The 12,822-nt window shown below is 38.6% G+C and overlaps 1 protein-coding gene across 1 annotated transcript in view; it reads right to left on the reverse strand.

Annotated features, from left to right (window-relative positions):
• Nucleotides 1-1,663: 1,663 nt before the first annotated feature.
• Nucleotides 1,664-12,822, reverse strand: part of LOC139712787 (synaptotagmin-4-like) — a 77,985-nt gene continuing 66,826 nt past the window's right edge. Inside the window, exons 6-8 of the mRNA XM_071624578.1 lie at nucleotides 9,610-9,736; nucleotides 6,477-6,631; nucleotides 1,664-1,828 (exon numbers count right to left, since the gene is read on the reverse strand). Of these exons, the coding sequence (XP_071480679.1) occupies nucleotides 1,676-1,828; nucleotides 6,477-6,631; nucleotides 9,610-9,736 (435 nt within the window). The 3' untranslated portion in view covers nucleotides 1,664-1,675. The remainder of the gene's footprint in view (nucleotides 1,829-6,476; nucleotides 6,632-9,609; nucleotides 9,737-12,822) is intronic.

Genomic DNA, 12,822 nt, shown 5'->3' on the forward strand with positions numbered 1-12,822 from the left:
AGCGGTATCAACGGAAAGCGGTACATGATTAGTCCCCGTCGGCATCGGGTTCTATACAAACATTGTCACGAATAACCAATGGGTGCTGCTCTCGACTTTCGGACAAAACCAAGCATCCTTTTTTTTTCAGAAATCGACTATATTCATATAAGGTATGACGCAACCTAAAATGCACACATTTAAAATGGCTTTAACCCGAATATTGTATTCCAGTGCCGAGTGATGTAAACGTTTTGTAGAAATGGCTTTAACCCGAATATTGTATTCCAGTGCCGAGTGATGTAAACGTTTTGTAGAAACTCTTTTCTGAGACACAATCTTCCTAATCATCGACAATTATTCCACAGCTGAATAATGATGCATTTACTGCGAACTTATGTATCGCCATCAAATCAAAAGAATCATTCAACATCTCTAGATTATTCTTTATATCTTGTCAATCAATCAATCAATCAAGCTTAGTATTAAAGGATTGAAATTGCATATTGTCACACTTTATGTTTTGCCTGTATTGTAGTTACCCTTTTTCAAAACTGCCAAATAGATGATAGGAAAAATGAAATGAACATTACCCTGAATTGAAGCTTTCTTCGACATTAGTCATCCAAGATCTAAATGTTTTCTCTGACGATATTCGGTAAATCAGAACATTTTTCCCCCGATGACTAATATTATTTTGATGGACAGATTACCAGTCAACGAAACAGAGTCAACGAAACAGTGGTGAATTGTAATTTAAAAAGAAACCAAACCCGTCAAACCTCTTTCTAATAAAAGAGAAACTACAGGGCAATTATCGTTGTGAGTGATAAAAGTAAAGAAAATAAGAATAAGGAAAATAAAGTGTATAGAGAATTCAATGTTAACAATGAAGATAATAAGAAAAATGATAATAACAATAATAATAACAATAATAATATATGACACTGATGATCAACATTGATTAAAAATCAATTACTTCTGTCATGAAAAAATTAATGTAGTGTGTAAATGCCTACAATATCCCTCCATCAACCACTGACAGAAAGGAGTGATAGCAAAGATTTGATTTTGCTAATTCCTCGTCTGTTTGAGATTTTCCAAACTGAAAACTTTTAATGCCATCTAAAGAGATCTATTTATCATCTTTTTTGTTATTAATGATAATATTCGTCTCCCCTTTGTCCAAAAAATGTTAACTGATATATAATATTTATTTCAAAAGATATGATATATAACAGTGATTTCATAACAGCAATGTCCCTAAGTAGACTTCCAGTGTCTGTGATTCTCATTCTGCATTTTTTTTATCCATTCATAATTACACCACCCTACGTGTCATATACATTGCTTTCTGTCATTGTATCATAATAATTTTTCCCATTTTATTTGTATCATAATTATTACAGCGAACATCATTAGTGTGCAACCCATCTGAACTAGTATTCTCGTAATCAGTCTTTTTTTTTCTTCTTTTAACAACAGTTACTAAACGATTGTTATGAAATCTACCTACCCTACCTAAAACCATCCTACTCCAGTTCCGCCCCTCATCCCGCCTAGCCCCGCCCTACCCCTCCCCTACCCCAGGTGCCCTGCCCCATTCAGCTTCACCCTAGGCCCACCCCGCCCCTTCCCGATCCGCCCCTCCAACCCCCTTCCCGATCTGCCCCGCCCACCGATACCCAAGATCCGTCTATTCGGTGAGTTTGTGCCACTCTGCGATCTGCTTGCGTGGGTTTTGCATGATATCCTTCCAGTGTTGCGATTCGGCTTCTCCCTCCTCATCGCGTCCGATTACCAGGCGGCCGATGATCTCGTTCTTCGTCACCCGGTCGTGATCAAGCACCTGAGCGAACAAGAAACAAAACAGAAGAAAAGGTTGTGAGTTGAAAGCCTGCAAAAGAACACCTGCAATGCTTATGCTCTCCAATAAGGCATTTCATACTGTGAGCTCGTGAGCTCGGGAAATCCCATGTTTGTTTTCCGATGCTCCTCGAGAACAGAGATACTTCATTTGATTCAATGTAATTTTATCGTCGGTTTCCGTATAATCGTCTTGAAGCAGTCAAAGTATTTGTGATCGCATGGAATACGACATTTTGTGTATGCAGAAACAGTGTGTAACAAACACAGTGACCACTGGTGACACAGTAAACTTTTTGTTAATTGCGCACCATGTTTCTGAAAATTGAATCAAAATCAGGCAATAAAGAACACTTTACCCGATCAACTCAACTCTCATTTAATACCCGTCTAAAAAGTTTCTGTTTTCGAAATCTTTACCCAGACAACACAAATGTCCTGCGATGAGATTTTCAAATTGTGGTCACCTATCATGGAAGAGCGATATTAAAGGGGCTGTACAGTACTGGTTGAGGTGGGGATTCATGTTTTTTACATTCCTAAGTGAGATAATGAGAAACCTCTTATGAAATATGAAAGAGCATGTAATTTTAAGAAGGATTCAATGTTTATTTGATAAAAATTGGTTTTCAAATGGCGGAGATATCCAAAAGAGTGATAGAAAAAAACAGACTACATGCCACAACTTTATTAGGAGCTCTTTGTTTCACCTTGTTTTTGGATATCTTGGCCACTTCAAGACCGATTTTCATCAAATAAACTTTAGATACCCCTTAGAATTGCGTGCTCTTTGACATCTCATAGAGTGGTTTCTGAATATCTCACAAAACGTTAAAAGCTAAATCCTCACCTCGACCAGAACTGTACACACCCTTTAATTTCAGACATGTATGTTTGTCTCCTTATACAGATGATAAATGGACAACTTTTGTTAGAGAGAGCATAAAAAAATTCCAACATGCACCAGCCATGTTTAATGGCACAATATTTTCCACTTTGTGTGCTCGTTTCCCCTCTCTTCAATAGCTCATTCCCAGGCCACCACCATTTCAAGCATAGGCTTACGATGCGAGGTCTGAGGTAATTTCCATTTCCGAAATTTCCTTTTATTTGATATTGATTATTCATCGTTGGTAACAAATTTGCAAGTTCTGTTTACATTTTGTTTTGTTGGCAGTAATGTTTAAGAATGATTTCTTCAAGTAATGTTCTAGAATGACTGTTGTCAGTAGGGAATGTTTGAGAATGATTATGTGAAGCATGTTGTATAGATTGCATTTTTGTACTGCTCTTGTGTCATTTGGGTATGTTTGTTTTTTCACAACCGTGTAATCTATTTCCATTTGATTAGAAAGCAGAATAAATACGAACGAATGAACGAACAAACAAACACACAAAAACACAAACACACGAATGAACGAGCAAACAAACGAACGAACGGACGAACGAACGAATTTAATCATCAATGATGTGATTTCGCACTGAAATGTTGAAAAAATGCAGAAACATAACCAAACCAAACCAAATTATGGTACACTATCACAGCCACACAGGCACTGACCTTGCACCAAAGATATGAGCATTTAGAATATACACTGCCTTGCTCTATCACACATGCAAACATTCTTGTATTTTAATACTTCGTCCCACTTTTCACGAAGTGACGGTAAGCCGCACGAAAACCGTGCGGCTTCCGTCACTTCGTGAAAAGTGGGACGACTTCACTCGTTCAGGGATTCCATCAGTATCACACAACGCAACACTCATCAGCACACAAAAATGTAAACAGGAAGGTATCATCGCACAGTTATTTGTCGCTATTCCCTCTGGAATACATATAGTGTTGTCACGCAAATGTACAAGAATAATTTTCTCTCCTTCATTCTTTCTTTGACCCCATCCAGGTCAAGTTCTTCTTACATGTCTTATGATGTCAACTTCTGTTTTTTTGTTTTTTTTTGTTTCTCTCCCTCTCTTTCCTACGACCACAGTATGCATGGCCGGAAGAACCTGGGGATCCCCCCCCCCGCCACTTTTTTTTTTTGCACCATACATAGGAATACATAGGGTGTCAACACTTTGGGTCCCCTCACTTTTTTTTTTAACCCCGGAAGTGGAACTAGAGATAGAATGAAACCTTGAAGTGTGAGCGCGGTGAGGCCTTTGTTTTTCTTGTCACCTGAAGAAACCCGGAAGTGGCACCATAAGTTGCGCCGAAGGTTTTTTTTTTTCTTTTTTTGCTTGTTAGCTGATGAAACCCGGAAGTGGCCACCCCCTACATCCCCCGTCCCCCCCCCCCCCCCCCCAACTTCTGAAAACGTGGCGCCGGCGGTGGTATGCAATACCACGATTTCCCTAAATGTTATGTTGCATAGAATAAGAGTTCCCTGCAAACTTGTAATCTTTTGTTACTGAAAATGAAGAAAACATAAACCATCAAGAATTTTTAAAAAGAAATAAATATGCATATATCCCAAGCCTGTTCTTCCAATCATAACAACCATCGGACTCACCTAAATAAATAAATGAATAGTTACATATATGCATTTGAAAACAATTCCAAAAATACTTTAAAATCATCATGTTACCATGACAACAACTGCGAAACTGGCGGGCGAATGGTCCCTAGAAAGTGCAATTTTGATATCTTACAACCATTTTGTACTATGAGATGGAATGGACCCCAATTCTACCGCCGAGTTCGATTTCATGTCTCCGGGCGAGGCTCGTATCAAGTTTGAAAAAGGGAATTGCATCGTTTCCAATGATAGGAAAGTTTCAGACGGAACCTGACTACACTTTAAAAAAACGGTAACAATGCGAAAAGAAAAAAAAATCAAGATGTTTGTGTTTGTATGTGTGTGCGTGTATGCGTGTATGCGTGTGAATGAGTGCGTGTGTGTTGTTTGTGCGTGCTTGTGTGTTGCGATAGGTGTTTCAATGGCATCCTCGGGTGATAATGCATGCAGTAAGATTGCCCTTTCCTAGCTCTGAGGTAGTCATGTACATGTGATAGGAATGTGAAGGATCGATAGTTCGCCTCGATCGGTTGCACCTGTTTTAATGCCGACATCAAAATGTCACACGGTGCGATGAATGCACGCTTTTCAAACAGATTTCGCGCTTAACAAAGTGGCATAGTGAGTGCTTATCTCCCAGGACTTTGCGGGCGTCTTTCAGCTATGAATGATAAGAGTCGATCTATAACTGCTTCTTCTGAGCAATTTGGAAGTCCTTTCACCTGCTTTGCAGTATTTTTTTAATCCTCTGATAAAAACTGAGTGTGACCCAGTTGGCATTCATTAGATGTCGCTTTGTCGGTTGGAGAGCATTCTAATTGCTGAGGAACATCTCCTGTTCTCAACTTATGAAAGCCCCAGATTTCTTGGCAACGAACACAACATAAAGTCACACACACACACACACACACACACACACACACAGATACACACACATCATGCATTCACCTTCACAAAGACGTTCACTCACTCACGATTGCCGGTAGGCTATTGACTGAATAAAAAAATAAACAAACGTCCAACACAAAACAAAACAAAACAAAACAAAACTGCAATGGATGGTTCTTTGCGAAAACAAGTTCGGAGCCTAATTGCACCTAGCGGCATCGTGAAGTGTTAAACATTACTCTTTTACACCCACAGAATGAAGCAGCCTATTTCACATACTTTTTTTGTGGATTCACATGAACAGCTCATGGATCAATTGAAAGTAGGCCTAACTATTTATAACAAGGTTTTGCGATATATGAGTCCAGTCTGAGACACCACAACTGAGGATTAATTGCCAATGGCTTAATTTCAGTACAGTACTTCATGTAAATAGAATAAGATAAAGAATTTTGATGAGATGAATTGTCTAATGTAACTGAAAGTTTTTTTTTTTTCATGTAAAAGGAACGAAATCACTTCCTTTTATATTATGAGCGGATGTAGTAAAAAAACAACAGCAAACTTTTAAGCCTAAGTCAGATAAGGCATGAAAATTGATTTTTTTTTTCAGTTTTCATTCATTGATTTTTATGAAGCCTCGATCATTAGATATTTTCAATATGTATGAAGAATTTATGAATTATATAATACAGGGTCTATTTATATACATATTATGATAATTAGCAAACATGTCTGCATTACATGTTGGCATTTCATCGTTCAAGTACTGTATAGTTTCTTAAGATTACTGACGTCTTTGCTTACCTCCTACCGCCTTATTCACTAAGTAATAACATGGTAAAGAGAGCGAGCCATCGTCAGCTGAGAACACGTGCGCGAGAATCACGTTGTAACCTTTGTAGCTCCCATTGTGTGTTTATACTTGCATGTTACCCATTTTATTCAGATTTGGTGCACGCTTCATTTCTAAAAGGTTATTCGTGTCTATACCTAGAAAATCTTTCACGACTTGCCTTCAAGTAGATTTAAGTGGATTTGAGAAAATGGATGTTGGCAAAACAAATTTCAGCTCCATGATAGGGGAGGTGCAAAAGGGTGCGCTATTCGCTCATTACTGGACGCTGACGCGAAAAACCTCCATGAATATTAACGAGTTATTGATAGTTTGCTAATGCGCTCAAAGACAGTAATGCGTCTGAGACAATCTGGTTGTCATGGTACCTGGAATTCGATCTTGAGATGCTCCAGTCCCTCCATCGGTACGTCGAAGAGGAAAGACTCGTTGAACACCGGGTTCAGTGTGCGCTTCTTCAGACGCGTTTTCTTCTTAGCCAGACGCTGATTGCGGTACATGACGTAAATCTTCACATACGGGTCTAAGGAGAAGAGGGCAGGAAGAAGATACTAAAGGAGACCTCTGGATGATTTTCAGACATTTACATTTAAACAACTATAAATTAGTCATACTGAGTACAGAGTTTCAGAACTTATAGTGATTTGGATGAGGAATAAGAATGTTTTCAAGATTTATAACAAATTGCAATGAACAAGGATGATGACACGGCAGCCTCACCATAAGAATGCACGAGTTGGGTCCAAGGAAGCAGAACAAATGAAGAGGTATGCATAGATTCCACACAGGCGAACATGTTAAGCACGTGGTATTGTAATGGAATTACACTGCTACATTTTTGAAATATGTGAGGCTCCTACGTCATTGACACCGTTCACTGTAATTTGTTTAAGATGTTTCATTGGTTTCTCTTCTCAAGGACCACAACAAAGTCCACAAATCTATATATGTAGCTGTCTATTTATGTACTACATTATTATGAAAATCGTCTGGAATGCCCCTTTAATCAGAGGGTATGCATTATCTACAATGGTAATACATGACCTAGATCGCCGTACATGGATCTACGATGGAAGATACACGAAGAAGAAAAAGAACATGAAATAGAATATTTGATATATTCTCAGATGACACTGACTGTGGGACTTGAAGTAAATGATTACGTGTGAGGAGAAAGAGAGAAAATAACATTTTATATTTATTGTAGAACAGATCTTGTCTAATCAGTAGGAAAATCCATCCTTTCTAATCTGTAATATCGAGTAATTACAGTGAATTGGTGACGATTTCATGGAATACACACGAATTCATGTAAAATAAAGCTCTCTTGAAAGATAAAATTTCATGTCAGATTACATGTAAATAATACTGTAGTTTGACGAGAAAAATACATTTCATTATAAGTAAGATTTGGGTCTATTCCCCAACTATAAAAGAAAATATTAAATCTATTTCAAGACACATTGTATAGCAGAGTGGATTACCCCCCACAACGTGTAATATTTCAATCGTAGATATCTTATTATATATCATAATTATTCAGGCCATTTATTTCGAGAGAATCCATTAAAGAGTATAGATTTCTGCCTTTGGAGAGAAGATGAAGGTATATTCTATTCATAGACAACATTTTGAGGAAATTATCTCCTGTTGTATTCCCCAATTGCTTTCTTCTTTACGTTTTATCATGGTGTCACGATTTTATTGAATGTTTTCTGTGGGAACCCAAGAATGAAATGCATTATTTCATTATCATTTTTTTTTTAGCAATCCGCAGTTTATTTTCAGTCACTAATGTTGCGGTACAGTGTGGATAATGGAAACGAGAAAGCAAACGAACATGAGAGATCTCGCTGCTTGCATTAGTCCCCAGGGGTGTAATGGGATTCCGCTGTTTTTTTGTTTTGTCTTTCATGCATTTTGCCTTCTAGCGCGTACGCCACCCACTTACTCCTGCATTCCGGGGAAAACGAGAGATCTCGTGAATATCTTTCTCTCTCTCTTGAATATATTACTCTGGATACCTGCAGATCATTAAGCAGAACACAAGCGCTTTTAAAGTATTTGCAATTCTATGAGACTGTTCCGGTGGACAGGAACTCGAAAAGCCTGTCAATGCATCTTGGTTAATGCTTGCAATAAATCTACCCAGATATGCGCTTCTAATTTTCTCCGTTGCTATAAAGTCGTTGCCTCGTAGACCTATGTGATTTGTAACACTGTTAGAATATTTGCAGTTGGTTCGCTAGCTCTCGCATGTCCGTCATTCTATCAATCAAATATTGTGTACAGAAAAAACATAAATCTATGATACATGAAAAAAAAAAATGTATATGCATGAACTGCAATGCACGCCAAAGAAGTACAAAGTATACTAATAAGTGGGCAGAATTACTGCGTTAACGTCAGGGATAGTACAGTTATATGGTTTAGATAGGGCTGCAGGTTTCTAACTTTGTGCGTGTGTGTGTTTGTGTGTGTGTGTGTGTGTGTGTGTGTGTGTGTTTGTGAGAAAATGAGAAACCTCCTATGAATTGATATGAAAGATCATGCAATTCTTAGAGGAATTCACAGTTTATTTGATGAAAATTGGTTTTGAAATGGCTGAGATACCCAAAAAGCGATCCTAATAAAATGCGACAGGCCACGACTTTTATTAGGATGTCTTGTTTTTATCATTTTTTTTTGTATATCTCAGACATTTCAATACCGATTTTCATCAAATGAACTTTCAATTTCCCTAATTAGAATTGTATGCTCTTCGACATAACATAGAATGGTTTCTAAATATCTTGCAAAACCTTGAAAGCTGAAGCCTTACCTCAACCAATACTATACCATCCCTGCTGCGAATATACAATGCCGCAATGTTCCCACTTGCCTGTTCGCGAATCTAACTGATGATTCAGTACAGCGAGCAAAAACTTCATGAAATTGATTGCTCCGAACTTCAAAGGCAAGGAAAAGATTATGAAATTGGCCAAGATATAGTATATCATAACAGGCTAACTGTGTACAGCTTAATTATGTACAACTTAATTGTGATTTACAAAGGTCATCTGAGTACAAGTTAACTGTGTACAGTTTAACCGTGTACAACCTAACTGTAGACAAGTATCCTATTGGCAGGTTAACTTTGTACAGGTGAAGCTGTACGGCTAAGCTGTGGACAGGTAAACTGCATGAACTGTATACAGACTAACTGTGTCTATAAGTATCCTGTGGACATAATTGAGAGGTTAACTGTGTTCAGATTTGTTGTGAACAGGCAAACTGTATACAGGCTTACTGTGGACAAGTATCCTGTAGACAGGTTAACCAGTGTGCACGGGTTAGCTGTAGACAGATCAACTGTATACCGGCTAACTGTGGACACGTATACTGTTGATAGGTTAACTGTGAACAGGTAAACTGTATACCAGCTATCTGCGGACAAGTATCTTGTACACAGATTAACTGTGTACAGGATAACTGTATGTATATATTGAAAACTTGTCTTACCGGCAAGACCAGTAACATCCATCTTGGGTAGGTTTTTCGCCTTGAGCACCACCACGGTGAGACGGTTTGCGGCTGGCTGGTAGCACAGGGAGGTTAGAAGCTCGCCACGCCCCTGAGATTTGGGGATCTAGGGGGAAAGATCATAGAGATATACACGATGCATAATTAGACAGACATAATTATACACGTACACAATGTATTTATATGTCTATATCTATGTCTGACATAGACCAATAAAGAATGAATGAATATAATAAAAAGATATATAATATCTTCCACTCTCTTTCTCTCAAAAAACACACGCACACACGCACATACATACACTGCAAAAAGTCCGGTGTTAAATAGTGAACACCGAGCTGGTGTTAAATTTTCGGTGCTAATTTATGGTGTTAAATTAACACCTCCGGGTGTCATTTCCAAATACAAAACTGTTTTTTGAAGAGTTTCTTAGTAACTGCACTTCTTGTTGATTTTTTATTTAAACAAGACGATCAAGAATTTTACATTAAAATACTAGATTTTTGAAATAATGTGAAAATAAATTTACACCACAGTAACACCAGCTGGTGTGGTCTCTTATTGAAGATGGAGGGGTGTTAAACCATTGATATTAACACCAACAAATATCAAATCAACACCATGTGGTGTCATTTTTGAATTAACACCAGTACAGTGTCAAAATAACACCAGGTACAGTGTCAAATTAACACCACGAAGTGTCAGGTGAACACTTTTCAACACCATCACAGTGCATTTTCTACACCTGTGGGTGTGGTCCTCTATTGAAGTTTAATCGGTGTAAGATTTAACACCCATGGTGTTAAATCTAACACCGATGTTTTTACAGTGTACAAACATACACTATACGATATGTTCGATCACGTAAACTATGTATCTATTCACTCTAAACTACATGTATATGAAGAGAACGCTTTTTATGGAATATCAGCAGGTGATCAGGAATAGCAACAATTCACCAATTTATTTTTATCTGCCTGCATCCAGATCGACACGTGGTCCAAGGAAGTTTGCATTAATTAATGGTAAGTTTCCCAAAATATACATGTGGATTGAGGAATTGCAGCAATATCAGTAGCAGACATCAGTGAAAGTTTGAGGAAAATTGGACAATCCGTTCAAAAAGATATGAATTCTTTTTAAAGTTGTTATAGCTACAGCCATCGCTGGATGAGAAGACTTCTACAGTTTGTGACGTCACAGAACGATATAAAGAAGATTCAATAGGATGAGAAGTATATATATATTACGTTACTGACATGTTATAAGGGTAATGCTATTCCCCCTGCTTTTTAAAAGAAGAAAGTTCACTGTTCTTTCATTATGCTAGAAAAATTAAATATTGCGGAATTCTCTTTATACACTGTATCGGTATTTTCATATCGTTGATCTGCAGTGGCGTCACGAACTGTTGATGTCTTCTTATCCAGTGATGGCGGCGGCAAAATATTAAAAAATCATAAATTTGAACGTATTGCTCGATTTTCATCAGACTTTCACTGATGAGTTTACTAATATTGCTGCATTCACTCAATCCACATGTATATAAATCATGTACTATGGGGAAACTTCCCCTTGTATCGTTAACACTTCCCCTCTCTCCTTACCCACGCCTCCTTTTCCCCACACACGCACACGACCTACATCCAAACAACACACGATGCATGCTCAATTCGTAATTTCTGTGTGCATTTGGCTTCTTAGAATTTCTACACAATCATGGAGCAGAGACCTATGACATCTCATACCTCATGGTTATGCTTAAGACATGTTTTGGCAAACATTATTGAAATAAAGGGCTCTTATGATGTGAGGAGAGAGAGGAGTCAATGTTCAGAATGTGAATACGTACATGAGAGAAAGAAAGATTGGGAGGGGTAGGGGGTGGGGGAGAGACAGAAAGGAGAATCGTGAAAAAAATTTCCCTGCCACGTCTGTCGCTTCCATTGTTTGTCATAAGGCCAGAGCTCTGTCCCATTATGTTTCTCCTAACATTGCTATTATTCCTTAAAATGACCTTTATCAATGCCATCATAACCTGTTGAGATCATCGGCAATGCGAACCAAATGAGACAAGAGTCATTGCACGTTATGAACTCATGAAATAACAACAACAGGTCATACACCCACCCCAACAAGGGAAATCCACCTGCTGACATTTCATGGGTTTAATTGTCTAATGTGACTACTTGAATGTTAATATGTTTTCACGTCACTTCTGTTGCTCTGTGTATGGAATATCACCTAACTCAAACCGGATGATGCGAGCCTGACGCTGATGCGTGTGGAGGCCAAATCGTGAGCGACCCTGTTTTTGCATCCAGCTTGCCGATTAGCAGGAGCTGAAGGGAGGGGGGGGGGAGGGGTGAGTATTTAGGATTCAAGACAGTAGGCAGCAATGACGTAGTCCCCTATTTCTGCCGGCCATCGGAGGAGCAAATTGGCTTGTAAGTAGACGTGATAAGAATGGATGAGACCATATAAACAACGGCGGGTCGGGCATTACTCGAGTAGGCGCTTTTACATCCTCCACCCTCCCCATCCCCTCCCCCCTCCCGGTTTCCCTCCCTCTCTCTCATCCATATCTCTGTGGCCTCTCCTCTCTTTTGTTCATGCATATCATTCTGCATTCGTGTGCATTCAGCTTCCACAAAAATAACAAGATACTAAACAAACTTTGACGTCAAGCAGCAAAGCGCGCGGCCTGGGTCGTCGAAATTTGATTTCTTTGTCAGTTATTTATTCACTTTGCCCATCCCGCATGAGAGAAAGTAGGTAAGCACAGGCAGATATTGAAACGGGAATGGGTCGTTCACCACGTCCATCGCCTTCCTTAGCTCTTCTGTGGTTTTTAGCCCTGCGACAGGAGGCAAGTTGGTGGTTTAGCCCCCAACAAGAGTTGGCGCCATGAGACATTTCCATCCTATTTCCTTTCCCTTCCACCAAAAGAACTTTGATTCGGTCTTAAGTGAAATCCGATTTAAAATAAGATGAGATAAAGCTACAATTTTAGTTCTAACTTTTGAAAATTGAGTTATCATTGAGTCCGCTGTGTTGATTTCTTTCATCACTGTTATATTTTATCCATCAGAGTTATGTTTATTGCGTCTCGAAGCGTTTACACGAAGTGTTTTTTTTTCTCTCTCGCTTTTTCTAAACGTTGGTACGTTTTAAATCCAAACCTAAACTGTG

This window comes from Diadema antillarum, unplaced genomic scaffold (assembly GCF_040938485.1).
Source record: "Diadema antillarum isolate AM-2024a unplaced genomic scaffold, OU_Dant_1.0 seq00001857_RagTag, whole genome shotgun sequence".
In the NCBI taxonomy this organism is placed as follows: Eukaryota; Metazoa; Echinodermata; class Echinoidea; order Diadematoida; family Diadematidae; genus Diadema; species Diadema antillarum.